The sequence below is a fragment of the Exophiala dermatitidis genome (genome assembly GCF_000230625.1).
Source record: "Exophiala dermatitidis NIH/UT8656 unplaced genomic scaffold supercont1.7, whole genome shotgun sequence".
In the NCBI taxonomy this organism is placed as follows: domain Eukaryota; kingdom Fungi; phylum Ascomycota; class Eurotiomycetes; order Chaetothyriales; family Herpotrichiellaceae; genus Exophiala; species Exophiala dermatitidis.
In genome coordinates, this window is record NW_008751652.1 from 2,209,839 (window position 1) to 2,237,352 (window position 27,514).

Genomic DNA, 27,514 nt, shown 5'->3' on the forward strand with positions numbered 1-27,514 from the left:
CTATGAACGAGGACCGGGGCTCGTAACGTGTGGAAAGAATGCGCAGGATTTCCAATAACTTTCAAGTGGATACAGTGACGGAAGCCTTAAGTTTGGAGCACGAGCGCAAGGCTGCGGATTAACAACGGAATAATGTTGATCCGGGCCCCGAAGTGCCAAGATATCAACTTTTTTGAGCAGAAGATTGGTCGCTGAAGGACATACGATGACTCTACAAAGAGGATGTCACTTGGCTGCTGTTCCTCCTGCTACCGATTTTCTATTAACTCGCAGTCAACCTTGATCTGTGTATTACCATCGATTCTTCAAACAGCTCGGAGTACTTTGAAGGACCCGTTTGCAACCCATACCAGAAAATCTGCATTGAGGCGCTGGCAGTCATATCCCAAGAGTGGCCCTCTCAAGATTTACAGCACATCATCCCGACCGATCTCCAGCATCATGGCAGACGTCGGTGAAAAATTTTCATCATTGACGCTGGACGAGATGTCCAAAGCGCAAAATCCCGTCAACCTGTACCGACGCAACATAGCGGAGCGATTAGCGTCCATCATTGACCGAAAAGCCGAGGAAATCGTCCCCTTGCTAGCATGGACGACGACTCTAGACAAAGGAGACTTGCAGTTGCCAGTTGCAGCGCTGCGGATCAAGGGCAAGCCGCCGCAGGATCTGGCCAAGGAGATCGCCGACGCATTCCCGTCCAGTGCTGAGGACACGCACGCGACGGCCATGAACTCTGGTCCCTTCGTGCAGTTCTTCTTCAAGCCGGACCACGTCACGAAATTTGTGATTCCGGAGATTCTCAAGACTACCAAGGCGTACGGGTCTGATCCGACGCCTGGTCTGAAAGATCCCAAGGATCCATCAAAGGGCCAGAAGAGGGTTGTGGTCGAGTTCTCGTCGCCCAACATTGCCAAGGAGTTTCACGCTGGTCATCTCCGAAGTACGATTATTGGAGGCTTCATTTCGAAACTGTATGCCAGGACAGGCTGGGATGTCATCCGGATGAATTACCTGGGCGATTGGGGCAAGCAGTACGGGCTTCTCGCCAATGGATTCAAGCAGTTCGGCAGTCAAGAAGAACTGGACAAGAACTCCATCGCGCATCTGTTTCAGGTTTACGTGAAGATCAATCAGATCAAGTCCGACCAGGACGGACCGATTAATGAACTGAAGAAAGAAATCAAGGAGAAAAAGGCCAAGGGCGAGGACGTGACGGAGCTTGAGGAGAAACTCGCGCCTATGGTCGAGGCCAGTGAGGACGAGAAGGCTCGAAAATACTTCAAGAGTATGGAGGACGGCGACCCGGAAGCCCTCGCCTTGTGGCAGAAGTTCCGAGACATGAGTATTGAGAAATACAAGAAAACCTACGCACGGTTAAACATCGAGTTTGACGTCTACTCGGGTGAATCCCAAGTCAAACAAGAGACTATCAAGAAAGTGCTGGACGATCTTCTGGCCAAGAAAATCGCGGAAGAGTCAGAAGGTGCCATTCTCATTGATTTCGCAAAGCACGGTGCCAAGAAGCTCAACAAAGCCATTATCGTGCGCAGAGACGGTACCCCGCTGTACCTGACACGAGATCTGGCGGCGATCCTTGAACGTTACGAGACCTACCATTTCGACAAGATGATCTACGTGATTGCTGACCAGCAGAATGAGCACGTCGCCCAATTGTTCAAGACGACCGAGATCAGTGGTCACAAGGAGATCTCGGACAAATGCGAGCACATCTCCTTCGGCATGGTCAAGGGCATGAGCACGCGAAAGGGCACAGTCAAGTTCTTGGACGATGTGATCAATTCGGTCAAGGACGTCATGCTGGAAGTGATGAAGAAGAACGAAAAGAAATACGAGCAGCTAGAGGATCCAGAGGCCGTGGCCGACATCCTTGCCATCACGGCCATCATGGTACAGGATTTGACGGGCAAGGTTCGCAACGGCTATGAATTCAACATCAACCAGATGACGGCTTTTGAGGGTGACACGGGCCCCTACTTACAGTATGCTCATGCACGACTGTGTTCCATCGAGCGGAAAGCAAATGTAGACCTGAGCAAACTGGATTCTGCCGACCTATCGTTGCTGAAAGAGCCGCATGCGATCAATCTGGTGCGAGCACTAGCTCAATATCCCGACGTGGTCACCAACACACTCAAAACCCGTGAGCCGTCCACCGTGCTGACCTATCTCTTCAAGATGGCGCATGCGTTGAGCTCAAGCTATGATCACTTACAGGTTGTGGGAAGCGAGCCCGAGCTGCAGAAGGCTCGGCTGGCTCTGTACGAGGCTGCCCGGCAGGTGCTCTGGAATGGCATGACCCTACTCGGCCTAACCCCGGTACAGAGGATGTAGTGGCTTTCCGCTGGATTGGCAGACAGCTCCAGGGATGGTATTTTGTGACAACAGGGGTGTTTGAGCATTTTCAGCGGGAGATTTCGGGACAAAAAGAAGAATCACCCGAAGCCCAGGGTTCGACTTCTAAACCCTATCGTTTGCCTTTTGCTCATCCACCATGACGGCTGGTCGGATGAAAGCGATGAATGGGCGACAGGTCGTCGTAGTGAAGGGAGCATGCTGGCAGACCTCGCATTAGCTGCAGAAGTCGAGCTGGTCAGCTAGACTCTAAGGCTGCCCAGGCTGCTGCAGTAGGGTTACGCCCATCGACGCCATAACTTTCTTCTCCTTCTCCGCCTTTTTCTTTTTGCCTTGCCCCTCTCGAGGCTGGGTTGCATTCAGTGCAGTGGTCAAGGTGTGCATGGGTCGTAGTATCTCGACTGATGCTTTTGGGATTGATCATCTTGAAAAGGGTGGGCTGTGCTTTGCTGCCTCAAGGGACTTTAGCAGCAATACAATCTGAACACTCGTTGAGCAACCTTGCCGTGTCGTGGGAAACAGTTTGAATTGTGCTTGAACAGCGGCCGGTGACAGCGGCGGCGCAAGAAAGAAATGGACCGGCCAGGCTATTGATGTTCGTGCTCAGCTATTAGATGATAGACAACTGGATTCTTCCTACATAGTTAGATACGGGACGACTTTCCGCCATGGTGAGCCATGGCTGGATAACTGGGTGGAGGGGCAAGTAAGCAACTTCCACACGCAAACAATGGGGACTTTGGTCCCTCTCGTCTCTTCACAATGGAGGTAGTCAGCCATGCTGAATGTAGGCTCCCCGCGTGCTCCGGTCTCTAGCCACGCGGCCAGCTGTTGTATCACCTTGCATCCCCTATCCGAAGCCGAATCCCGGATTCGTCACCGAGTATAACAGTGAAAGGCTGGAGCAGGGGGGAAGATGAGTGGCGGCAGACGGGGGGATCGAGCTTCGCCAGTATCTGCAGACACCACAACTCGTCGCACTGATTATCATCATGTCCATTGAGGCTGAGTGGGCTACCGGTCGATTGACTCTTGAGAGTCACGAGTGATTCTGAAGTCGACCATGGAGCCAACGAGGAACCGAGACCGAGTTGCAGGGTAGAGGATGACTACCTAGGAGTCTTTGCAGATAAGTCGACGACAAGAGAGGGTGTTGAAGCGTGTCGCTGGCTGCGGTGCCTGCCACGGCCTTCTAAGCCTGCGCTGCAGTTCAAGTTTGCAGTGGTTCGAGTTTTTCCCTCCTTGAATTGCGAGGGATTCACGGGAGGCGCGTGTTGGGCATCTGATTGGATTTTATTGTCCATTCACATCGCAAAACACCATCGACCAGCCCGCACCTCATGCACCTCAACCAACCGACAGGACAATATTTGCACGCCCTGGATGACACCGGTTCAAACTGGCCCTGGAATCCCTCTTCCCACTGGCATTGCTCAGACACGCTGCCCTCGACCTGCGCCATTTTCGACGCTGGACCAGTGGAAAGCCTACCAGATGCAGGTGGCAGCGAGGGTTTCCTCCCTGTCTCCCTACCAACCCATTGCTGCCCCCGACTCACCTTCGTCATTCTGTGCAGTTTGTATTCACAACAGGTTCCTCGCGATTGACGAGACGCCGTCCCCTCCGGCCGTCACGGCTCTCCCTCCCTCCTTCGCGGCGGCAGCCTGAACCCACGCGTAGTGGGGTTGATGAGGATGACTCCTTGTTTCGAGGCGCAACCCAAACATAGCCATTTGAGTCCCCTTTTCTTCCCTCCGCTTGTCCCTTGCCTGTAGCTATCCTGAACAACCTGGAACACATCCTATTGCCTCAGAAGGTCGCATCAGCCGTCCGTCGTCCTTCCTCCTGACACGCGCAACTCTCAGCCGACAAGCAAATCAAGACTGCACACGACTACAGCGTCTATCACAGTGTCATTGCAACGCATGTAAAATCGTCTCGTTGGTCGCTAGCTATCAGCGACATTGTGTTGATAGGAGCAGCATCCTGTGCGACCGGAACGGCGCAGCAAATCCACAGGCAGACTGTACACAACGTTAAACGTGCGACATCCTCGCCACAACAACAAGGCTTGGTCAGAGGGCGTTTCGATTGTCACGATAAGTGGAAAGAGTGGGCGATCAAGAGCAGGTTGCTCGGCATGGAACTACATCAACGAGACGCAGATTGAGGTACTCGGTATAACAAAACAAGAAGAGGGTCGGGGGCTATATCCAAGAAGACGTCGCGTCGACAGTCGCAGAGAAAATCCCACGGCTGGCTCACCAGGAAGACAGACCAGGGGACGAGGTCTCAGCGATTCAGCTGGATTCCAGAGCAACCACCCGGTCGCCGGGACGCGCCTCCAGCCTCGACCCGCGGCGGGTTTGCTCCAGCCGTCCATTGTCCATTGTCCAGTGCCAAAACAACTCGACCGCCCACTAAGTTTAGCCTGGCCCACTGGCACCCTCCCGGTGCCTGGTCACTCCACACTCCGGACGACCATCATACACCACATTCAAGTTTCGCCCTGCGACTGTCGTTCATTCTTTGCGACAACCTGTTTGCCTCTCACATCTCGTCGCCGCCTTTCCCATGCCTCAAATCGAGCGTCGCGCACCGCGGCCCGCCACTGTTGAGGAGTTCGATGAATACAGACAAGTGGCGCTGCCCGAGTCGCTCAGGACGGCCAATGTGTCTGGCAGAAGACCTCAGCAAGAAGTGTCCGCCAAACAAGGCGAGCAATCATTGCGCAACGGCGGCAGTGATTCCGGTTACGCAAGCCGAGCGGACACCGTGAGTACGGGATCTACGAGTGCAGGTCGACGGAAGATGCCTGATTTAAGGGTGGATACCGCCGCAGCCATCCCAGAGAGAACACGACAGCCTTATTCATCGTCGAAGGCGGAGCCTACGAGGCAACCATCCCGTCGCCAGTCCTCGTCTCAGGGGCAACCCCCTGCCAATCCTCCGAAAAGCAAGCCCATCTCGCAGGAGCCCGAAATCTGCCATAGATACGATCACTACGCGAAACACGGTGATATGAGAACCGATGTGTCGGCGACCTCGAGTGCGCCACCTCCACCTTCGCCCAGGACGGTCCGCCAAACCGGACCGAAGACTTCCAGGGACGACACTGTCTTGCCCACAAAGATTAGACGCTCTTCTTCGCAACAACAGTCGAGACCTGTTAGTATGGTTGCGCATGGAGTGCCATTGCAATATATCAACCAAGCGTTCTACGAGACCCCAGCCATCACAGCGGCAGCCTGGCCAACTCCAGTTACACCGTCGGTGCCTTACAGCCCAGCCTCGTATTCATATGGACCGCCACCCGTGTCAACCCCTTCTTTTGCCTATTATCAACAACCTTCCTATTTCGAACATGCCGTTCCCATGCCAGAACCTCACTCAGCCAGACCAAGCCGGAGGTCTAGCCCTGTCCGCCGTCGTTCAAGTACGTATGGCGAGCCAGTGCTTCGGCAAAGCCAATATGAGCCTCCACCAGTTATTTCCGAAAAGGTTCCGTCGAGAGAGAACCGACCGCCGCTTCCGTCGCACAAGCCTAATCGTAGCATTGACCATGATCGGGTGTTGATGCCGCCTCCAGCAAAGCCGCCACAGTACCAACCGGAGACGACACACAGACCAAGTACTAGGCGGGCAAAAACCTACCATGTCCAGCAAAGCCCAGTGCACCAGCATTTTACGCACAATCTGGAGCGGTTTGACGAGGATTTTGAGGACTACGACTGCCGAGAGAGTCGCATGCCTCTACCTCCCACACGGGAGAGGCGAGAATCCTCCTCTCGCCCTCCGACATCCTATAGAGGGGCTCGTGTCGCCACGGAAGCTCGGGATCGGCCTGCTCTGCCGGCCAAATCTATGTCCTACAGTACTTCCGCTGGGCTGGCCAAAACACCCTCGCGCCCCAACATTGCCACCCGTCAAACCACCCAGTCTGCTGTGGCTGCCGACGATGGAGAAATGGCTGTTGAAGAATACCTCGAACGACGTAACAAGACGTCGAACGAGCTCACCGCCGAAGCCCTTCGAAATCTCAATCATCGCAACACTAGTTCCCGGTCTGAAACGGAAAGCAGCTATAGCCACAAAAGCCGGCAGTCGTCTTCCAAAGATTCGTCCGGGCTAGGCAAGAGCCAAGCCACCACTGCCAGCACTATGAAGACCAGCATTGCGCTTTCTGGTGGTGGGGTGAACATGAGCATATCACCAGACTATATGAGTAACGACGGGCGACCTGTTAGCATCAGCATCGGCAACGTAGTTGTCAAGGTCGCTACACAAGAGAGCGAAGCTGCTGATCGCACCAAAGAGGTCAAGAGAATTGAGCGCGCACCAAGTGTTGCTAGTCGCGCTTCGAAGAATAGTGTCTCGAGCGTTGTTTCCAGTTTCGACAGGGATCGGGACCGCGATCGGGATCGAGCTTCGTTTCCGACTCAGCCGTCCCGTCGTCCATCTCGTGCTGAAGAAAGGGGTCCCAGCGTACGATCAAGTCGGCAACACAGTCGGGCCCCTAGCACCGGCGAGCATGGTTATGAAGGTAACCCACGCCGGAGCCTTGACTATGCCAGAAAATATGAAGAAGTGTACGGAGCTTGAGGACAAGTCGTCGACCTTCACTCTGCCTTTTCTGAGGCGATATCGCCACGACTGGAGTTTTTTTATTGATGCTGGCTTTTTATTCTGCGGGATACCCACCGTTTTCTGCGCCGGCTTCTTTCTGTTCAGCTCTATTCGAGCACGTTCGCTGATATTTGTACATTTGGGCGCCGTCGGTCGTTCTCGAGTTGGCACAGCTTGCGAGCTCTTCTCCTACAAAAGCAAAAAAAGGAAGATCTCAAAAGCATTAGAAAGCCGGTGGGGTTTGGACTTTGTGTTGCTGCCATCAAATTGTGCTCTACTGGTTTGGCCGGAAAAGGGCTACACAGTTGGGCCGAAGAACAATGTCTGTTTCTTGGTTATTTGTTGTTTTCCGTTGTTTTGGCAAACGAGGTACGAACTTATGATTGACGATGTTTACTGGACTTGATAGTTTTTTTGCTGCTGCTTGCAGTTTGACGGCTGTTTTCCTTTTGGGCGGATTCTGTCTTTTCGAGCGATTTCCGGGCGGGTTCAGTTACGATTATTCCTCAGATTTGTTGCGCCCCTGGGACTTGGAATATGCGCTTGATGAGAGAGATGATCGTGCCGAACGCGAAGAGGCTGCTCCATGATCCTGCTGGACAGGGCAGGACAAGCAAGCAGTTGTCTGTTCCTAGGTATGCGTATGGCCTGCTGTGGGTTCAATGCCAACTTCCAGTGAGCGGAAATCCGCCTCATGTGGAAGGGATTTCACCGGCTCTATGTTTGAGGCCGGTATGAGCTTTTTTCCCCCTCTGTTCGTTGTTGTCTTTCAAGAAGCCGCAACAAATGGATATGGATATAATGCATGATGTACGATGTTTACGAAAATATGATATGATTCTATGGCGAGCGAGGAAAGCAGATCGGATTGCATCCTCGACACATTTATTTATTCCAGCCCCCACGCATGCTTTGTTTGCAGAGGTGCCACTAGTGGGACGATGGATGGGTGTGTTTGGCCCTTTACGAGTGTTATGCCAGTGGGTGTATTGGGAATATGTATGGGGTCTACCAGCTATCTCAGGAATATAAGTATGTATACAACTACACTGTTGGATTCCCCACGCATAGCGAAAAAAGTGTGCTGGTATCAAATGTTCCTGATTCGATTCCACGTGGAAATTGGTATAGTAAATATGTGGTTCTGGAAACCATTCTATCTCCGTCTATCTCCACATACGCAAGATTGAAAATCAGGCCAACGGATGAGTAGGTAGAGAGAGGAGGCTCTTTCTTGTATTTCGTTCACTATCTGGAAGATAGGTACTTATCTACTGTAGGCGAGTGCTCTGGGACAGACACCCGCATACAACTTGCATGCGGTGGGTCTGCCTGCTCCCTCGACTGACTGTTATTGATCTCTCAATTTCTTTTTGTCCTTCAGACACTTTTCCCTCCGCCTCTGTTTGGAAGAGCCTACTGCAGGAGACGAAAGTCATCTTGGCGCGAAAGTGTTTGGTCTGATCCGGTTCGGTTCGGCTTTGGTCTGGGCTGATGAGTCTGAGTTTGATGGCAATCTCATTGCACCTCATTTCATTTCGTCCATACCCCAATAGAACACAGACAAAGGCCAGAGAAAGAATTCTCATCTGATCTCAGCTCATCTGAACTCGTCTGATCCGTTTCCTCCTTCCAGTCAGGCTAGACCAGATAAAAGGCGTGCGAGGTATGATGGGGTTGAGGTACACCTTCCGTTCAGGGGTGCTGGCTGGCTGGCTGCGTGACTGGATGTTGCCTGCCCCTCGAGGTCAGGATGGCCATGTGTGGCAATGTTGGAATGATATGTAGGTAACTTGCACCAGTACCAATGCCAAACCATACCAACGTGTCATGCATCGCTTGCCGCGAATCAAAATGAAGCAAAGTCGTAATTTACTCTTAGTCCGCCTTGAACGTCATCATTGTGAAAACGCGATCCAGTCGGGCTGTGTCGCGGATCCTTTCTGTGTTTGGACGCTCGCGGCTTGCACAGAGCTTCCTTGATCCATTCGCAGTGCTACCATTGCAACCACCAGGCCATCATAGCTGGGAGATCTCTAATAGACCTGGGCCACAGTTGTGGTCGGCGGAAGTCCTCAACTTGTCCTCGGGCCATGTTCATGCTGGCTGCTAGGCATCGTCAGCCCATGTTAGCTCAATCACCGTCGCTTCTGGGGAATGTAGTGAGCCTGTCAATAGATCCTCAATGTCATCCCCAGACCTCCCCTGGCTGCAGTAGAGCGGCGGAATCTTGCAGCATTATCCTGAGGACAACATGGACGGAAGACGTAACGCCATCAGATGACCCGTAAACGTAGACCTTCAAGGGGAGAAAGGTCTTGTGTGCCACAAAGGAAAGCCGAGACGCATTGCAAGGCTCGGATATTGCGTAAAGTTTTCCCTGTGGTCGATGATGTTGATGCTTTTTTTGATCATCGAAAATGGATTCCCTCCTGGTTGAAATTCCAGAGTAGTTTCAAAAAGTCGCCTTCGTCACACATTCGTGCTCGCTTGTCCGCCAGCTGGGTCTTGTCTTCAAGCACGGAGCGGACTTTCTCACGCACAAGCTCAGCAACCTTGCCTTTTCGCTTTCGATTCGAGCCTTTTGCCGCTGCCTTGAGCAGAGATGATTGCTGGTCCTTGAAGAAGGCTGGAAGATCGTCACCATCCTCATCGGCGTCGACGTCCATAAGCCCGTCCCAGGTATCATCCTCACCGGCAGGATCTTCTTGCGCATCCTCCCCTTCCACCTCCATCTGGTCGTCCTCAGCCGGCCCTTCTTCCAGAGGAACATCGTTCTGAGCGCACCATGTCCTATAGTTGGCCTCGAGAATATTCATTATGCTGGTCGTCCCCAAAAAATTGGCTCTGAGAGTTTTGTTTTTCCGGACAAAACAGATCCGCAACAGTCCATCCCACTCCTCATACGAGATGTTGGGTCGTGGATTCTTGGGCACCATGCGGATGACACTGCTTTCGACCGCGGGCGGTGGCTTGAAGTTGTTCTTGCCTACTTTCATGATATGGTCGATCTTGGCCCACATCTGCGCGTTCACACTGAGTCGACTGTATAGCTTGCCGCCCGGTTTGGCGAACAGACGCATGGCGAATTCTCGCTGAAACATGAGTATGCATACCCGTGGCGCCGGGCTGGTGGCGAGCAATTTGAACGTTAGCGGACTCGAGATCTGGTAGGGCGTGTTGCTGATGCAGACGTCGAAGTAGGGCAAGTCGGTCTTGATCACATCCCCCAGGACGACGTCCAGCCGTTTTCCCTGCGGTGTTCCCTGTACACGCTTCGTCACTTCGGCCGCCATTCGCGGGTCCAGTTCCACTGCTATGCATTTCTTCGCCTTCTCCAAAATCTTGACCGTCAAGTTGCCGCTTCCGGGGCCGACTTCTAGCACAATGTCGGATTGTTTTAGGTCCGCCTTGTCCACAATCGCTTGTGCCACTCCAGGGTTTTTCAATACGTGCTGACCGATGTCTGTGTTCATCTTGAAGATTGCATTGGATGTTGCGTTCGAGGACGCCGCTTTGCTCGACTTGGAGTAAGGCGTCGATGATCCGCCGCCGGCGGCGCGTTTCTTGGACTGTATTTTTGGCATGTTTGGAGTTGATTCTGTGCTAGCCTCTTCGTACTATCTTCTCATTTCTCTCTATAGTGCAAGAAATGTCGACGCGGGAGAGGGCAGTTGGCGATTTAGTCGCAATGGAAGATCTGGGGCGGATGGCGGCGTTGGTGTAATATCGGGATAATCGAGGCTAATTTTGATGTATCGCTGAATGGCGTTGGCCTCGCGACTCTGATGCGTTTGTCGGCTCTGACTACTGGATTTTCGCAGGCTCGCTGCGGCGTAATGCTATGCAATGGTCGAGACAGTCGCTGAAGTAGACCGGTCTTCGTACTTTTTGGAAACTTTTTGGTGGACTCTGGGCGGTGAAAGGCGGCAGAATTTTTCCGGCCTGCGGCGATCGTGGAGATGCGCAAGCAATTTACCGGGCATCTACCGGCCAATACCTATCAAGGCAGCCTTGCCTTCATTCACGCGAGATCTATTGATCTCTACAACATCTGGGCGTATTTATAGCCACCTTGCTGGCACCGTGCGTGGTTGTTCCGCCTCTTCAACCGGCGCAAGCCGCAGCACGTCTACATCAGCATCATGGCTTCTCGACGGGACTTTCTCAATCAAAAAGCGCCCGAGAACTATGTCGCGGGTCTCGGTAGAGGTGCAACAGGGTTCACGACCCGGTCAGATCTGGGGCCTGCGCGAGATGGACCAAGCGCCGAACAAATTCAAGAAGCCCTAGCGAAACGAGCGGCACAACTAGGAGCAGCGCCTCCAACAGCCTACGGTGCGGTCGACAAGAAGAAACAGGAACAGGAGGAAGAAGACGATGAACGATTTCAGGATCCTGAGAATGAAGTCGGGTTGTTTGCCTACGGACAATACGACCAGGCCGACGACGAGGCGGATCGCATCTACCAAGCGGTGGACGAGAAGATTGAGAAGCGGCGAAAGAGACCAAGGTTAGTGAACTCCCCTGCCCGCCCCTTCCCTGTTTCCAGTCGTCTTTATCAAGAATGTTGTGGTTTATCTTTTCCACTCTGCCATGAACAGATTACCGACATGAACCATACGCCGCATTTTAGGGAACAACGAGAGAAAGAAGAGCTAGAAGAATACAACCGAAAGAACCCCAAGATCTCCGAGGAATTCGCCGCCCTGAAACGAAATCTTGCGACTGTTTCGGACGAAGACTGGGCCAATTTGCCGGAGCCTGGCGACCTAACTGGGAAGAATCGGCGCTCCAAACAGAACCTCCGGCAACGCTTCTACCCAGTCCCTGACACCGTGTTGGCGGGCGCACGAGATTCGACCGAGTTTCAGACCAGCGTCCAAGACGATGGGATACAAACAAGTGCAGACAATAAAGACGGAACCATGACCAACTTTGCCGACATTGGTGCTGCGAGAGACAAGGTGTTGAAAGCTAGGCTGGATCGTGCTGCGCAGATGGACGCAGGCACGGGCTCAGCGTCAACAATAGATCCCAAAGGATACCTTACGAGTCTTGCACAGACGGAGTTGAGTTCTTTGGGTGCCGATGCCGGCGACATTAACCGGGTGAGAGTCCTTCTAGAGTCGGTCTGCAAGACGAATCCGAAGCACGGCCCAGGTTGGATAGCAATTGCGCGATTGGAGGAGTTGGCTGGCAAGATCGTCACGGCAAGAAAATTGATTGCCCAGGGATGCGAGAATTGCCCCAAGAACGAGGATGTCTGGCTAGAGAACATTCGACTGAATGACAACCATAACGCCAAGATCATCGCTGCTAATGCCATCAAGCACAATGACCGTTCGACGAGGTTATGGATCGAGGCCATGAAATTGGAGTCCGACCCCCGAGCCAAAAAGCGAGTGCTACGACAGGCTTTGGACCATATCCCGCAATCAGTCGCGATCTGGAAAGAGGCAGTCAACCTGGAGGAGGATCCCGAAGATGCGAAATTGTTGCTTGCAAAAGCCACCGAAGTCATTCCCTTGTCGGTCGAGTTATGGCTGGCTCTTGCTCGACTTGAAACGCCCGAGAATGCTCAAGCTGTCCTCAACAAAGCCAGGAAGGCTGTGCCAACCAGTCACGAGATTTGGATCGCAGCAGCTCGATTACAGGAGCAAATAGGAAATGCCAACAAGGTGAACATCATGAATCGGGCAGTCAAAGCCCTTGCCAAAGAAGGAGCCATGCTCAAGCGTGAGGAATGGATTGCAGAGGCCGAGAAATGTGAAGAAGAGGGCGCAATTTTGACGTGCGGTGCCATCATCCGGGAAACGCTTGGCTGGTCGTTAGATGAGGATGACGATCGGAAAGAGATATTCAAAGACGACGCAAAGGCCAGCATATCACGAGGGAAGTATGAGACTGCCAGAGCTATCTACGCCTATGCCCTCCGAATATTTCCCACCAGCAAATCTCTCTGGATGGCCGCTGCGGATCTCGAAAGGAATCACGGCACCAAGGAGGCGCTTTGGCAGGTTCTCGAGAAAGCCGTCGAAGCTTGTCCTCAGTCAGAGGTCCTCTGGCTCCAGCTTGCGCGGGAGAAGTGGGCTGCGGGAGAAGTTGATGACGCCCGTCGTGTCCTCGGCAAAGCCTTCAACCAGAATCCGAACAACGAAGAGATTTGGCTGGCAGCAGTCAAGCTGGAGGCGGACGCGAAGCAGGTTGAGCAAGCACGAGAGCTACTTGCCACCGCAAGGCAGGAGGCCCCTACTGAACGAGTATGGTATAAGAGCGCGGCATACGAAAGACAGCTGGGTAACATCGATGTTGCTCTTGACTTGGTCCTCCAGGGGCTTACATCAACCGTGGTGGACAAGAAGGAAACGCGATTTCCGCGAAGTGCTAAGCTATGGATGATGAAGGGTCAGATATACGAGGACAAAGGCATGATCCAGCAGGCGCGAGAGGCTTACTCGCAAGGCACAAGGGCATGTCCCAAGTCTGTACCTCTCTGGCTGCTTGCCGCAAAGCTGGAAGAAAAGGCGGGCATAACGATCAAAGCGAGATCTGTTCTTGACCGAGCGAGGTTGCAGAATCCCAAGAACCCCGAGCTGTGGGTCGAAAGCGTTAGGGTCGAACTCCAGGCGAAACCACCGAATATCCAACAAGCCAAGATCTTGATGTCCAAAGCGCTGCAGGAATGTCCCAAATCTGGACTACTTTGGGCAGAAAATATCTGGAAGTTGCAGCCCAGGACCCAGCGGAAGCCGCTGAGTTTGGAGGCGATTAAGAATGTCGATAACGACCCCATACTCTTCGTCACAGTGGCCCGAATCTTCTGGAGTGAACGGAAACTAGACAAGGCTATGAGCTGGTTTGAGAAGGCTATTGTCCTTGACAGCGACTTGGGGGACACATGGGCATGGTATCTGAAGTTTTTGATGCAGCACGGCACCGAAGTAAGTTATTACCTGCCACCCCAGGATATTGCTAGTAATGTCGCTAACATCGTTGTTCGTGCAGGAGAAAAGAGAGGATGTCATCGCAAGCTGTATTGCCAGTGAACCCAAGCACGGCGAGGTCTGGCAGCGGGTGAGGAAGGATCCCAAGAACGCATATCTCACAACCAGGGAAGTACTGTTTGAGGTCATGAAGCAGCTCGACGCTCAGGAGGTTATCAGTTAAGCTATGTCCTTTGATCCTGGGATGGCAGACTTATACGCATCCGCATCCGGCAGCCCGGAGCAATACCAATATGCATTGTGGACACTCTTTTTCAGTTGTTATCTAGCATGCGGACATGCCGAACTCCAACCTCGTATCTGCCATGCATTGTGTTGTAGTAGTGAATCTTGCCAGTGGTGGTGCGAGTCTTCATCGTAGAGGCAGAAGGGACAAGCCCGGGCGTACTTTTAGGCAATCATTTTATGTCACGTGACTAGCTCGGCAAAGCTGCCCTCAGTGTTAGCTGATTAATCTTCGACTTGGCTCGCCGCGTGACAGTTTGAAATGCCGTCGCCAGCCTGCGCCTCTTTCTCTTCTTTCGACATCTTCTTCCATCACTACTGCCCAGCCTCCGCACCATTTCCCATCACCTCTTCCATCGACCATTCTTGTTCTTGCATATCTGTTCATTCTGACTTCACCGTGGTTGTTTTAAGAGCTCCAGCCTCTCTTTGTGTCAACGACGCTTTCATACCCGCAAACAGCAGGTTCACGTGACGTTGTATTAAAGAGATTTCGACTTCACTTCAAGCTCAGTTTGGGTTCGTCAACCTCTGTTAGTGACACTATTGTTTGCACAGGAGTTGCCGGTTGTCAGGCAGGGAAAGGTCACCTAGTCAAGAGTCTATTCAATATTGTGAAAGCGGTGGCTGTTATACATCGATCGTTTGGGTGTGGCAGAATCATACTGGTCTCGGTGCAAGCACGGCTGGTGGATAAGATCGAGTTGCCTGTTTTGCAGTCAGGACTCTGAAGCTGAATCATTACTTGTCTACTTTTCAATAAACATTGCCCTTCTCCCGCTGGCTATACCTTGACTGTCCCTTGCAAGAAAGCCATTACCCAGGCATCATTGCACCTTCGACATCACTCTTACACCAAGCTCCATCCTCTCAGAGTACAAAGATCGGCTGTTGTCGCCTCTAAGCGCCTGTCGCCTTCGGCTTCGCCGCCATGGCATCCTACGTGTATTTCAAATTCAAATCGCAGAAAGAGCCTCAGCGTGTAACCATCGATGGCCCTCATACGGATGTCTGGAATCTCAAACGTGAAATCATCAACATTTCTCGCCTAGGGGACGGTACAGATTTTGACCTCAAGATCTACAAGGAAAACAGCAATGAAGGTAAGGATAGCCGCTGTGCCAATACAACGAATGCCTCTAACACACAGATAGAATACACCGATGACACCGAGATTATTCCCAAAGATTCCACGGTCCTTGCACGTCGGTTACCGGCTTCAGCACCTGGCAAGGGTAGAGCAGCTCGCTATGTGTCGGGCAAGCCACCTGTCAGTGCCAAACCTACGACGGCTACCGCAGCAAGTAGGGCTGTCAAGGTGGTGGATATGGACAAAGCCACAACAGAGCAGGAAAAGCTGAAGGCCATGCTCCAGTTTACCGACGCGCAGTGGCAACAGAAACAAGAAGAGATGTCCCACGAAGCTCGTGTTCCTATGCAAGGTGGTAAGCCGTTCAAGAAGGCAAACGTGCCAGAAGGCGAACCACCCCACGGCTATATCTGTTATCGCTGTGGCAAGAAAGGTGAGAATTGGACCCTACCAAAGATACAAATGGCAACAAACTAACATTTTCAGGTCACTGGATTCAAGCATGTCCTACCAACGATGACGCCAACTACGACAACAAAAACCGCATCAAGCGAACGACTGGTATTCCTCGGTCCATGCTGAAAAAGATCGATCAAGCGGACATCGATAAGCTTGACGATGCGCAGAGGCAACATCTCATGGTGAACGCAGAAGGAGAGTATGTCTTTGCACAAGCAGATGAGAAGGCTTGGAAAAAGCATCTGGAACAAGTCAAGGCAGCCGAGGCGGCAAGCAAGAACCTACAGATTGGTAACAAGGAGCTACAAGATCGAGGCTTGGAGTGCCCGATTGACAAGCGCTTGTTTGTAGATCCAATGAAGACACCTTGTTGCGGGAAGACGTACTGCCACGATTGTATTGAAAATGCGTTACTCGAAAACGATCTCACATGCCCAGGTTGTGAGACAGAGAACGTCAGCCTCGAGGCTTTGGAGCCTGATGATGACATGAAGAAGAAAATTAAGGAGTACGAGGCAGAAAAGGCAAAGGAGAAACAACGATCCCGAAGTCCTACCGTTGCAGCCGAGTCTCCCAAGGCCAATGGCTCAGCTTCCGGGCCCCAACCAGGCTCGCCAAAGACGTCTGATGGCCAGAATAAGAAGCGCAGCGCGAGTGAAGTGGATGCTTCTGATTCGGATAACCTAGCGGCCCCTGCCATGAAGCGGCAAAAGTCGGGCGAGGCTGACTCGTCGTCGACGCCAAAACCTGAAGGTGAAGAAAAGGAAAAGCAGGACACAGTGAAGGAGGATACAAAGTCACCGGAGAGTAACAACGTGCTTCCCGCCAGTATGATGCCACCCGATATGTCTCAGATGATGCAAGGCAATGGCATGAACTTCCCTATGATGCCCAATTTCAACCCCTTCATGATGAACCCGTTAGCGAATCCAATGGCCATGGGTATGGGAATGAATGGGATGAATCCGATGAACTTTATGGGTCCGAACTTTCCCATGATGCCCGGCATGAATATGAATACTATGAACATGTTCCCCCAAGCGAACGGAAATATGGGATTTGCAAATGCGAATCAAATGCCAAATCTCAATATGAACCCGAACCAAGCTCGTAGCAACATGGGAGCTAATGGGTTCAAGAACAATTACAACAATCGACCGAATCGGAATGTACCTTTCCAGCAAAACAAGCCGCTACAGCAGCCGGCTGGCATGGCAGGTGTCCCTACAGGGCCCAAAGCACTCAGTCAACCCCAAGGACCACAGAACTTCTATCCTCCTACCGGCCCCGCCGGCGGGAAGTTCTCAAACCAACAACGTCATGTCGGAAACGAAGAAGACACCGCCTATCTCAGACAGCCAGTCAACCCGCATCGTCACATCAACCGAAACCGACGAGCCAGGCAGGCTGACTACAGAGAGTTACAATAGCTAGTGAGAGCATCTTTGCGGTCGTCCGGGAAAAAAAGTCTTGCTGCCTAGGCAGGGATTCTTTGGCCCACGATACAGCCCGGCTATATCGCACTCTCACGGTGTTTACGAGATTTGCTGAAGGTGGAGCGGGGGGAGTTCTTTGGAGTTAGGGGTTCTGGAATGAACAATGATACCGACGAGGGTCTAGGCGAGATGGAAATGCATTGCAGAAGGATACGAAATGACGTATTGTGGTGTTGGGAGTCTTCTCTGGCTGGCATGCCGGAGCCGTTCATGGGGGCGCCAGGAAGGATGTGTTTCTCTTAGGGAGTGGAAGCGATTATCCTCGGATATTGAGCCGCCAGGTTGCCGTCCGGGCCACGGATAGCTCTACCAAACAAATATATCCCATTGAACCATGAAATCTGTACTACCCCAACATTGAATCCGAAAGTAGTGACCGTTAGTATCTTTAGCCATAATGTGGTCCGTGGAGGAGTGTGGGTTCCGCCCGCACGTCACATGACGATAAGTGGCCCGCGCTGGGGACTCCCGAGTCTGTTCCCGTGGCATGTTTCCGCCGTTCAAGTTCCTCCTCCGCACTCCGTATCAAAGCAAACACGTGTTTGGTCCTTCGATATAACGTGTTGCGAGGCGCGCTCCAAGCATGTTCTCGCCGTTCCATGCAAAGGCAACTAGGAGAAAACCACAGTATTAGACCCTTCTGTTGATCTCCTTTAGACCCTTCTGTTGATCTCCTCGGGAGAAATTCCGCCATCATGGGCGGTAAACGGTCTCAGCAGCAGGTAAGGCTCGAGTCCCCGGAGTTGGAGACGACGACTGACTGACTGACCATTGTACAGGAGATGGCCCAGGTCGGTTCGTACCTCTTTCGCCCTTTCGATGCGATTGTGCATGAACCACGCGCTAACATTTTGGTGGTACTAAGATAGCTCAGAGTACGCGGCACATATGTGAACCATCGGAAGAATTATGCTGATCATATGCAGGCGACCTTCATCGCCCTTCTGGCGATCCCGGTCTTCAAGCTCTCAGCACGTGTCCGGGAAGTCGAACAAAGTGGTCGGGGCTTCCTATTCGCATGCTGACATGCTGAAATTCGACTCACTGTATGCCGTCAACCGCCCGCAATGTTCCCAACTGACGGTCTGTACAGATCCCTTGGACCCGGCTCGAGACCCAGGACTCCTCCAACCTCGTCCACCCGGGCATCACAGACCCCTCCTGCCAGACTTCCTTCTCCAGAAAAGAGGCTATATTCCGGTTATACGTCCTCTGCCCTTGGGGAGAGTTGGGATGTACTTCGGGGCGAAGAGGACGTTGACGAAGGCGATGATGATTTGATGTACGAGGAGGATGAAGACGAATTCGGCCTCCCCAGTATTGCAAGTATGCGACGGAAACGGAGCATAAAAAACAGAACACTCAAATCTCACCCAGTCACATATCCCAGGCTCTCTCAGACATCATCCGCTCCCAGCCTTGCGCCGCCCGCCTCCCTTAGTCGGGACAGGTCTAGCAGTTTTGATATCGCCGAAGAACGGAACCCGCTGTCATATCCGAGCGCAAAGAAGGGGGACGGGAAGATCTTAAGACCTCAATACAAGGAGATCCTGAAAGATCCAGCTAATTCGCTCCACCTCATCGACCATCCCATCCTGCCACCAAATGCGTCGCCAAAGGAAGTCGAAGCCCACAATACACGAATATCTCGAATCAATAAATTCAAGCGGATCTTGCAAGCAACCTCTGTGTCACTGCCTGACCTACGCGCCGCAGCATGGTCTGGGGTGCCGGAGGAGGTACGAGCCATCACCTGGCAACTCCTGCTAGGGCACCTTCCCACCAACAGCGAGCGCCGAGTTGCGACGCTTGAACGGAAGCGCAAGGAGTATCTGGATGCTGTCCGTCAAGCATTCAGTTCTGGGACGATGGCCAACCGCAACGGAACCAGCGCGGGTGTAGCCGGGCTGGCATCGCAGCCGCCCGTCAGTTCAGGGCGGGGCCGGGGCTTGGACGAGGCAGTGTGGCATCAAATCAGCATCGATGTGCCTCGAACAAACCCTCATATTCCTTTATACGCGTACGAAGCTACACAGCGGTCTCTGGAACGTATCCTGTATGTCTGGGCGATCCGACACCCAGCGAGCGGCTACGTCCAGGGAATCAATGATCTTGCCACGCCCTTCTGGCAAGTCTTTCTGGGAACATATATCACAGATCTGAACATCGAAAGTGGCATGGATCCTGGACAGCTCCCCAGAGCGGTGCTCGATGCGGTCGAAGCGGACACATTCTGGTGTCTAACTAAACTCCTGGACGGCATTCAAGACAACTATATCGTGGCTCAGCCGGGTATCCATCGACAAGTTGCCGCGCTGCGAGACCTCACCACTCGAATCGATGCCGGGCTTGCGAAACATTTTGAAAACGAGCACGTGGAATATATGCAGTTTAGCTTTCGGTGGATGAATTGTCTGTTGATGCGGGAATTGAGCATTAAAAACGTGATACGAATTTGGGACACTTATATGGTGAGTAGTAGGCTTTTTGGGGCGTTTTGCTTGCCTCTGCTGACCCTGGTCCTACCTACAGGCAGAGGAGAATGGATTCTCCCAGTTCCACCTGTACGTGTGTGCGGCATTTCTGGTCAAATGGTCGGAGCAGTTGATGAAGATGAATTTCCAAGAGATCTTGATGTTTCTGCAAGCGCTGCCTACAAGAGACTGGACGGAGAAGGATATTGAACTCCTCCTGAGTGAAGCTTTCATCTGGCAGAGCTTGTTTCGAGGCTCCCGGGCCCATTTGCGGACTTTGAATAGTACCATCCCTACAGGCTCGCTTGGCCCATCGGGTTGATAAGGAATAACTAAATCGTAATAAAGCATGTGCACCATTTTTACATGATATCTTCTATCCGCCTGTCGCGATAAAGTGCTTCCTGGGGTCAAGTTCGGCATGCGCATCTCAGCCTCAGCCTTGCCGTGTATCGGACAATTCACTCCGCTGGAGCCCCGCAAATCATTGGCCAGGAACAAACATCCATAAATGATGTCATGTCCGCAGCCGTGAATTCGATCCGACGCCTCGATGCGCATTTCACAAAGTGCGATGAAAAAGCCCATGACGATGGAGACCCTTTGTCCGTCCAGGCTGATGGTGTCATTAATAAGGTCCCCAGCAAGTCAAAGCATCACCATCGTTGTCTTATCTCAGGGCAACTTCTCGCGTGCCTATTGTTGACCTTCAAAGTTACGCCTCTGACGCCTAGGACACCGTAACAGTGACGTCGGCTTCCTTTCCTGCAACAAAATACCTTGACGGACGCCATGAGCAAAAGTAGCTCTTGAGACGACTGGCAGATACTCTCAATTTGAGGTCTGCATTTCTCCCTACTTCAGCCTTCTCCAAAGTCACCCCATATGATCTCCTCCTCAACTCGCAGTCGCCTCCTACAATCCGGACAAATACTACGGCCGACAAGTAGCCTAATCACCGGTACCCGCGCCTGTTCTACCAAGCACACCTGTAAATCCTCACTGCGACCATCTCCCACCGCGCATTCAGTTGTCTCTCAACCAAGAAACTTCTCAGTCATGCCGGAACAACGGGAGGCTCACCAGTACCAAGCTGGTAACAGCACAGACCGGGAGAAAGACGAGTGGAAATTCCGCGAGCCATACCGTATCCACGAGGACAATGACAAGTTCGACGTCAAATGGGAGGGACAGTGCCACTGTGGAAGAGTCAAGTATCAACTTAGTCGGGACAAGCCCCTGGCTGCGAAGTACTGTCATTGCACAACTTGCCAGCGATTACATGGTGTAAGTAGTGCCCTGAATAAGTGGAATCGTCTTGCTAACACCACTCGTCCACTAGGCTCCATTTCAGTGGGCGGCCATCTTTCACAAGTCTGACATCAACTTCACCAACGGCCATCACGATCTGGGTTGGTATGATCCAACGAACAAAGACACCTCCCATCATCTGCCATGCAAAGTATCCTGCGCCTACTGTCGATCCCCGATCATGGACGAAGGTCGAAACATGATCCTGCTCTTCCCGCCCCTGATCAAGGGTATCAACACCAAGGAAGGCAGAGAGGCTTTCAGGCCCACCTGCCACATGTTCTATCCTCAACGCGTTGCCGAGTTCCGCGGGGACGGCATCGTCAAGTGGAAGGGCTTGGACAATCTGAGCGATCTGATTGATGATGACGAGAATGTTCTGGTCAAGTATGAAAAGGGTATGGAGGACAAGGATATGGATGCGAAGAAGCGGAAGCACATCGACCTCAACGAGCGAGAGGAGGTGCAAGGCAAAAAGAATGGGTCTTGAGCGTCCAAAAGCCTTGTATTGTCTGCGCAGATTAGGAGTAACTACGATTCCTGCGGCCATCATTCAACTGGGTGCCTGGGTCCTTGATCATTGTACGAGAAATGAGTCATGAGCATTTTCATACCTTCATTAAAGTCCAATTCGTAAATGTTTATCAAGAAGAAAGATAGAGGCCTGAGGGCGCCGTTCCAGCTGCTCGGATACTGTCAAACAGCGATGAAATGTGGCCTAATCAGGACTAGCGTGTTCGGGCCTCGGCAATTCCCTCAACGTCCCGCACTAGTGCATTAAAGAGACTAGCGTGTTCAAAGAGGGCTTGGCGCGATTAGCAATTCTTCAACCTCGTTTCGATCGGATTTTGGCGTGATCCCCCCACGTTCGCACCACCCTCAAGGCCACCTTATCGCCGCTCAAACACCATCACAACAGCCTCCTCCAGCCTTGGAGACTTCGCTCGTTCAGCCGAATGATCTGATACAGTCTCTCGCTTCGCATTCTTTGCTGTTACTTACTAGACGGTAGCACCCATGGGCAGGTCATCTCCGCAGGGTCTGACGGCCAGTGACTTCCACCACCAAGACTTCGTCAACCCGGTCGACGTCTTTGGGGGCAGGGCAAGGCTGGCGAGAGGACTCCATGGCTACAGGACTCCCGGAAGAAGTCAAGGGTCGTCTCGCAGTTCGTCCCAGTACCCGTACCCAAATGAACCCCAGCATCACAAGTTCCCTTGTTGTGGGGAGGAAGAAGAAGAACCTAGTTATCGCCCTTCCAACGCTCTGAATTGTTGCATCAAGTCGGATGGCGTGACCGGAGATGAAGTCGATTTTCTTCAGCAGTCGTACAATCGTGCTTCTGGTTGTTGCGATGACCCTCCGCCATTTCATAACTCCCCGAGTCCCATGGACTGTGAGGATTGCGTCGATGACTGTGACGACTGTGTGGAGGAACATCAGCAGTTAAACCACCATCAGCGAGTTCAAAGCTATGACGACGACTGTGAAGAGTGCAAGGATGAACAGCTTTTCGGAATGGGCCTAGGCCAACCGTGCAAAGACAACTGTGACGAATGCGACTTTTCCTGCTTTGATTGTATCGACTGGAACGAGTTCGAGCGTGACAAGTCTCTTGGACTGTCATTTTCGGTTCCTCTGCTCGGCGACAATGATTTCCCGACCGCCAGCAGCAACGCGCTCGTCGAGGAAACTCCTGCTGCTGTCGAGTCGTCTCAACCTGACGAAAACGATCATCTGGTCTTCCAGACTCCACCTGAACTATCTGGCATGTCGCCCGATGGAGGAGTTGTCCACCCACTGGACATGCCAATGCACCATCAATGCTTCGACAACACCATTCCCTACTGGAATCACATTGGACCGGCTCAACTGTGCACAGGCATCCCAGGTCTTCAACAAACCCAACAATATCCCCTTCCTCCGTTCGTCCTGGAGTATGGTTGTCATCCGGCCACAGCTCACCAACAGCTCCCGTCACCGACATTTCCTACGGCGACATCGCCAAACAACACATTGTTTAGTCCAGCTCCGACGCCGAACCACACCAGTCCGCCGGCATCAAACTCGGTGTCCGCCGCACCCGCCAAGACCAATAATAACAACAGTGGCGGCCCTCTCGCCGACACAAAGGATCTGGTAGCGGCCGTCTCTGCACCCAGCACGTCACGCGCATGTCAATGGCTCATGCCTTGTGGAACGGTATGCGGCGCCTCGTTTGCATCTGCAACGGATCTCAAAAAACACCTGAAAGCAGTACACCTGATGAAAGGCGTGATCAAATGCCGCTGGCAAGGCTGCGACTCGGCCGAGTTCACCTCGGAAGCCGCCTTGACAGGACACATATCCAAGAAACATCTTGCACCCATGTTGGCAAATGCCGATAACGGTGGTGGCAGCCATCATCATCACCACACCAGTAAATCCGCCGCCGCGGCGAACGGTATTGGTGGAGATTCGGACACCCAACACCATCATCACCACCACGACCAAGGCGGTCCCTTCAAATGCACATACCCGGGCTGTCCCAAGTCGTTCATGTACAAGCAAGTGCGCGACGAACACGTCGCTAGCTGCCACAACGGCAACAAAATGTACTGCCACATCTGCGGCCAGTACCTGAACGGCGAAGGGTCCAACTTCAAACGCCACATGGCCACCCATCGACCCAAACATCAGCACATGTTGTGCAAGTTCCACGGTTTGGGCTGCAAGAGACGCTTTCCCCGTCTCGATAACCTTAGACGACATGAGGCTTGCTGCAAGTTTGGCAAGAAGGCCGGTCTGGTCAATGCGAAAGTTCCTGTTTCCGCTTCTACTACTACCGCCGCAGCAGCCAATAGTGATGAGCAGCACAAACATGTCCATCATCATCATCACCATCATGTTCATGCCCATCCGCAAACTCCAGCGGCGACTGCTACTGCTTCGGCTACGGCTACTGCTGCTGGTTCTGCTGCAAATACGCCAAGTGCTTGATTTGGTTATGACATAAAACATAAAACATAGAACAGCCCCGACCTATCTAAGCGACGAGCGACAATGTCAGTCACGTTTACGATGTCGTGCGCTGGAGAAGAAGAAATTTGCAAAGGCCATTGTCTCTGACGTGAAGGGCTCGGGCTCGGGCTCGGACATGGAAAAGAATGGAAACGCACTGGAAGAGAAAAGAACAGTCGGCGCAAGAAGTATTGCCGGAAAGGAAAAGTTGAGGAAGGGCCTTTAACAACTTGTTTGTACGTCCAGAAACCATCGGAAGGACATCATCTGCTGGTGACAAGACTGCAGTCCAAGGTTGATCGATTGCAAAATTGATGTCCAAACTTTGTGAATAGCATGATAAAATCCTATTGTTATTTTTATCTTTATTCGAAACCCATAGAAATTGACAAGTTAGATTGATAGCTGAGTCCGTTGATGCTACTACTAATGCGACGACTACCTAGGTAACCTCCACTCCCCTTCTTCCTTTCTGACTTAACTTCAAGCGAGAGGGGAGGGGAGGGCTTACAGGTATATATATATATATATAGTATCTGCCGTAGATTGCCTGAGGTATCTAAGTAAGCATCTTAAGAGGTCCTCGATGGTATGGTCTTAAATGGGGCCGAGGGGGGTTAATGGTGAACTGAAGTTGAAGTATTATTCCTATTACTATTCTTATTACTATTGTTATTGTTATTGTTATTGTTATTGTTATTGTTATTGGTACTATAGCTCTCGAACGCTGTCCCGAAATCCAATGCCCAAGGTATGGTCGAGGCCACAGGTCAAGTTCTCGTCATGCTCCTCTCCATCATCATCATCATCAGACTAAAAATAAGTAAGGTAACTAGATCCCAAGAACATCACCGCCTTGCTTCTTCGACCTTGAACGGGCAAAGGAATGTCATGCCACGTTGCTGAACCAGGTGTAATCAAATGCCATAAACCATTCTTTAATTAGAGCTAATAATAAAAAAGCAAAACATGCATGGCAGACAGGGCACACCAACTCCCGTTATGCTGCTACCGAGTGGTGTCCTGCCCTAGACCGAGTCAGGTTGAACACAACCTTCGATAACAAGAACTCCCGAACCTAGGTGTCAAAACCAACCTGTACTACCTAAGTACTCCATTATGCCATTATTGTGATGAGACGAGTGACGTGATGTTAAGGGGGTATCCGATAATTCGTCCAAACCGAACCAAACTAAATCGAATAGTAATCCAATCTTGATGCAGGAAGAGTTCAAGGTACTGTAACGCTGTGTTGTGTCGAATGAGTGTCCCTGTGTTCATACCGGGCGAACTCCTCAACGAATGACCACAAAGGGGAAAGGGACTCGATCGTGTGAAAATCATAAAAAGTCCAGAGAGATGATGCGGTCTCGGTCCAGATGGATATATATGTGTGGGTATCAGGTTTCATGCGATGCTGAATCAGATTTGTCAACATCAGCCGAGCCATGAACCGTTAAAGGCCCACGATGTTAATTATGCCGGAACAGGACAGCACAATGGGTGGGTCGAATAAGACCAGGTAGGTATTAAAAGGGAAGTAAAGTATTTCAAAAATGGCCTCCAGCGAGGCCTGGTCGAGGATCTCATGTCAGTGATGCAATGAACCAGAGGCTGTAATGACGGATCGCATGCTATCCAAGTGGGATAGACGGGGTGTTGTACGCACGAACGAGCTGCAAGGCAACCCAAGGTGTGAAGTCAGTTAGCTCAGCTTCCTCATGACAAGGTATCCAGACTGCCAGTGCTGGTTGCCCCGAGATTCAAGTTTGTCGAAGCAGAAGCAGATGCTACAGCAGGCTTCCGTGTAGCAGTAGCCAGCCTCTCCTTCTTCTGTCTTCTTGCAGCAGCAAGATCGGGCGTCCACACACCAGCAAACAAATCCTCACATTCATCTTCGTCCTGCGAGTCGAATTCGAGATGATCATTCTTTCCCTTGACCAGATTGGACAAGCGGGACAGGACATGGTCTGCACTTGGACGTTGCAATGCCCTCGGATGAAGCGGTAGAACCTCATTGTAGATCTGCTTTGCCCGGCGGTCGATCGCAGCTTGACTATCATTCTCATTGCTCTTTTTGTTGCCGTCATCATCATCGCTGTCATGTTCCCACGAGACATTGAGGCGGATTTTTTTTGTTTCGAGGATGAATTTGCCCACTTTGTACTTCTGGCTCTCTTCACATGCCTGCATGTATTTCCAACCCAGATTGCTTCCACAGATGGCGCAGCTCACATCACTCACGATGTGCAATCCCGTCACTAAATTGCGGGGTATGGATCGGTTCAAGTACGTGTTGGGCAGGACATTCTTGTCGGGCCGTAGATGATCGGTCGTGCCTTGGACGAGGTATGCCCTGCCATGCCGGCCAGTGAAGCCTTTGCTGATGATTTGAGATGTGAGACACAGGTCAGTCGAGCATCTTGCGCATTGGATGTGAGAGCCGTGGCCGCGCAACAACTTGTCGTCGGGCGGGAGAACTGCCGATGGGTTTGGTGAATCAGGGATCGGGCTCGGGCTCGGACATCTCATGAAAGGGTTGGAGGTGGAGGTAGAGGTGGAAGATGAAGCAGCGGATATCGCAGATGCCGTGGACTCGGCAGAGCTGGTGCTGTCGGTGCTTGATTGACGCGACTTGCGCCGGAAGGGGACAGAGGGAATCAAGTAGGTTGGGAAGACGGAGGATAGGGTATAGGAGTTGGAGTCTCGGCGAAGGAAAGACATGATTGTGCTGTGTGTCTTGACGCTCGAGACTTGCGTGACGGATATGGGTGTATCTGTATCCTTTCTGGATACGAGATTTGTAGGAAGGGAAGAGGAAGTGGTGGTAGATGAATGATCCTGCGTTCGAGGTTCAGTTGTAGCGGCCCTTCATTGTCGTGCGACCAGCCACACCGCTCGGAGTTGCGGATGTACCGTATGTCGAGACACGGAGGACTGATGCAAGATTGGGCATACAACGGATACAGCGGAATGGTTGGAGGATTGGCGTTGGCGGAAGATAGACAACAGGGTTCAGATGCAGGAAAGATACTGTAGGATGCGGTGGGAATCAAGGCGCGGTGGTCCAGCCACGAGATGAAATACAAATCACGACGACGAAGGTTTGGGACTCGGTACGCATGTGAATCATGATGTGGTACGGGATGTGGTGATGTCCAAGTGTCACGCCGCGGAGGAACGAGGCGGGATGAGGAGAGGGAGGGATGGAGGGTGGAGGAGAGGAGGGGAGACGGCACCGGACTTCAAGTTGCGGTGCAGGCGGCCAGTGCCAGTGGTGGGGGATGGGCATGACTTCCGCACTCCCGCTTACGTGATGCTCCGGCAAAGTAAAACAGCACTACCGCTACTACAAGACTAACTTGTACGGTGAATCAGTAGCCTCATTCTGGCCCACCGCTCCTGCTGACTAAGACGCCAACATGAGACTGCAGGGGCTGAGGGATCGGG

At 52.2% G+C, this 27,514-nt stretch overlaps 10 protein-coding genes across 11 annotated transcripts; 7 read left to right on the forward strand and 3 right to left on the reverse strand.

Moving 5' to 3' along the window:
- Positions 1–203: 203 nt before the first annotated feature.
- Positions 204–3,250, forward strand: HMPREF1120_08595 (arginyl-tRNA synthetase). Its single transcript, XM_009162856.1, has one exon. It carries the CDS (start codon positions 223–225, stop codon positions 2,353–2,355), a length of 2,133 nt encoding a protein of 710 aa, XP_009161104.1. The 5' UTR covers positions 204–222; the 3' UTR covers positions 2,356–3,250.
- Positions 1,787–4,642, reverse strand: HMPREF1120_08596 (uncharacterized protein). Its single transcript, XM_009162857.1, has one exon. It carries the CDS (start codon positions 3,941–3,943, stop codon positions 3,635–3,637), a length of 309 nt encoding a protein of 102 aa, XP_009161105.1. The 5' UTR covers positions 3,944–4,642; the 3' UTR covers positions 1,787–3,634.
- HMPREF1120_08597 (uncharacterized protein) lies at positions 3,344–8,065 on the forward strand. The gene has a single exon (XM_009162858.1). The coding sequence runs from the start codon at positions 4,951–4,953 to the stop codon at positions 6,976–6,978; it is 2,028 nt and encodes a 675-aa protein (XP_009161106.1). The 5' UTR covers positions 3,344–4,950; the 3' UTR covers positions 6,979–8,065.
- HMPREF1120_08598 (dimethyladenosine transferase) lies at positions 7,969–10,896 on the reverse strand. The gene has a single exon (XM_009162859.1). It carries the CDS (start codon positions 10,587–10,589, stop codon positions 9,414–9,416), a length of 1,176 nt encoding a protein of 391 aa, XP_009161107.1. The 5' UTR covers positions 10,590–10,896; the 3' UTR covers positions 7,969–9,413.
- A 113-nt stretch (positions 10,897–11,009) lies between these two features.
- On the forward strand, positions 11,010–14,315 carry HMPREF1120_08599. Of its 2 annotated transcripts, none has more exons than XM_009162861.1 (3): positions 11,010–11,515; positions 11,607–13,946; positions 14,011–14,315. In XM_009162861.1, exons 2-3 carry the CDS (start codon positions 11,616–11,618, stop codon positions 14,170–14,172), a joined length of 2,493 nt encoding a protein of 830 aa, XP_009161109.1. In that variant the 5' UTR covers positions 11,010–11,515; positions 11,607–11,615; the 3' UTR covers positions 14,173–14,315. The 2 variants fall into 2 exon arrangements, with proteins under 2 accessions (XP_009161109.1, XP_009161108.1); XM_009162860.1 differs by having other exon boundaries at positions 11,639–13,946.
- Positions 14,316–14,513: 198 nt separating this feature from the next.
- HMPREF1120_08600 (uncharacterized protein) lies at positions 14,514–17,633 on the forward strand. The gene is made up of 3 exons (XM_009162862.1): positions 14,514–15,337; positions 15,389–15,757; positions 15,811–17,633. The coding sequence occupies exons 1-3, from the start codon at positions 15,166–15,168 to the stop codon at positions 17,211–17,213; spliced, it is 1,944 nt and encodes a 647-aa protein (XP_009161110.1). The 5' UTR covers positions 14,514–15,165; the 3' UTR covers positions 17,214–17,633.
- A 33-nt stretch (positions 17,634–17,666) lies between these two features.
- Positions 17,667–20,112, forward strand: HMPREF1120_08601 (uncharacterized protein). The gene is made up of 6 exons (XM_009162863.1): positions 17,667–18,001; positions 18,059–18,074; positions 18,145–18,154; positions 18,206–18,325; positions 18,373–19,750; positions 19,812–20,112. Exons 1-6 carry the CDS (start codon positions 17,975–17,977, stop codon positions 20,073–20,075), a joined length of 1,815 nt encoding a protein of 604 aa, XP_009161111.1. The 5' UTR covers positions 17,667–17,974; the 3' UTR covers positions 20,076–20,112.
- A 195-nt stretch (positions 20,113–20,307) lies between these two features.
- HMPREF1120_08602 (uncharacterized protein) lies at positions 20,308–21,766 on the forward strand. The gene is made up of 2 exons (XM_009162864.1): positions 20,308–21,040; positions 21,096–21,766. The coding sequence occupies exons 1-2, from the start codon at positions 20,639–20,641 to the stop codon at positions 21,552–21,554; spliced, it is 861 nt and encodes a 286-aa protein (XP_009161112.1). The 5' UTR covers positions 20,308–20,638; the 3' UTR covers positions 21,555–21,766.
- Positions 21,767–21,930: 164 nt separating this feature from the next.
- Positions 21,931–24,693, forward strand: HMPREF1120_08603 (uncharacterized protein). Its single transcript, XM_009162865.1, has one exon. It carries the CDS (start codon positions 22,082–22,084, stop codon positions 24,041–24,043), a length of 1,962 nt encoding a protein of 653 aa, XP_009161113.1. The 5' UTR covers positions 21,931–22,081; the 3' UTR covers positions 24,044–24,693.
- Positions 24,694–24,742: 49 nt separating this feature from the next.
- On the reverse strand, positions 24,743–27,305 carry HMPREF1120_08604 (peptidylprolyl isomerase). Its single transcript, XM_009162866.1, has one exon. It carries the CDS (start codon positions 26,786–26,788, stop codon positions 25,784–25,786), a length of 1,005 nt encoding a protein of 334 aa, XP_009161114.1. The 5' UTR covers positions 26,789–27,305; the 3' UTR covers positions 24,743–25,783.
- Positions 27,306–27,514: the final 209 nt, after the last annotated feature.

Excerpts from the sequence above, each read along its gene's own strand:
- HMPREF1120_08595 (XM_009162856.1), top strand. The coding sequence starts at position 223 with ATGTCACTTGGCTGCTGTTCCTCCTGCTACCGATTTTCTATTAACTCG.
- HMPREF1120_08596 (XM_009162857.1), bottom strand. The coding sequence starts at position 3,943 with ATGACGAAGGTGAGTCGGGGGCAGCAATGGGTTGGTAGGGAGACAGGG.
- HMPREF1120_08597 (XM_009162858.1), top strand. The coding sequence starts at position 4,951 with ATGCCTCAAATCGAGCGTCGCGCACCGCGGCCCGCCACTGTTGAGGAG.
- HMPREF1120_08598 (XM_009162859.1), bottom strand. The coding sequence starts at position 10,589 with ATGCCAAAAATACAGTCCAAGAAACGCGCCGCCGGCGGCGGATCATCG.
- HMPREF1120_08599 (XM_009162860.1), top strand. The coding sequence starts at position 11,148 with ATGGCTTCTCGACGGGACTTTCTCAATCAAAAAGCGCCCGAGAACTAT. Across the intron at positions 11,516-11,638 it reads AAGCGGCGAAAGAGACCAAG|GGAACAACGAGAGAAAGAAG; the intron begins GTTAGTGAACTC and ends GCCGCATTTTAG. Across the intron at positions 13,947-14,010 it reads TGATGCAGCACGGCACCGAA|GAGAAAAGAGAGGATGTCAT; the intron begins GTAAGTTATTAC and ends TTGTTCGTGCAG.
- HMPREF1120_08600 (XM_009162862.1), top strand. The coding sequence starts at position 15,166 with ATGGCATCCTACGTGTATTTCAAATTCAAATCGCAGAAAGAGCCTCAG. Across the intron at positions 15,338-15,388 it reads CAAGGAAAACAGCAATGAAG|AATACACCGATGACACCGAG; the intron begins GTAAGGATAGCC and ends ACACACAGATAG. Across the intron at positions 15,758-15,810 it reads TTATCGCTGTGGCAAGAAAG|GTCACTGGATTCAAGCATGT; the intron begins GTGAGAATTGGA and ends TAACATTTTCAG.
- HMPREF1120_08601 (XM_009162863.1), top strand. The coding sequence starts at position 17,975 with ATGGGCGGTAAACGGTCTCAGCAGCAG. Across the intron at positions 18,326-18,372 it reads ATGCTGAAATTCGACTCACT|ATCCCTTGGACCCGGCTCGA; the intron begins GTATGCCGTCAA and ends CGGTCTGTACAG. Across the intron at positions 19,751-19,811 it reads GAATTTGGGACACTTATATG|GCAGAGGAGAATGGATTCTC; the intron begins GTGAGTAGTAGG and ends TCCTACCTACAG.
- HMPREF1120_08602 (XM_009162864.1), top strand. The coding sequence starts at position 20,639 with ATGATCTCCTCCTCAACTCGCAGTCGCCTCCTACAATCCGGACAAATA. Across the intron at positions 21,041-21,095 it reads CTTGCCAGCGATTACATGGT|GCTCCATTTCAGTGGGCGGC; the intron begins GTAAGTAGTGCC and ends CTCGTCCACTAG.
- HMPREF1120_08603 (XM_009162865.1), top strand. The coding sequence starts at position 22,082 with ATGGGCAGGTCATCTCCGCAGGGTCTGACGGCCAGTGACTTCCACCAC.
- HMPREF1120_08604 (XM_009162866.1), bottom strand. The coding sequence starts at position 26,788 with ATGTCTTTCCTTCGCCGAGACTCCAACTCCTATACCCTATCCTCCGTC.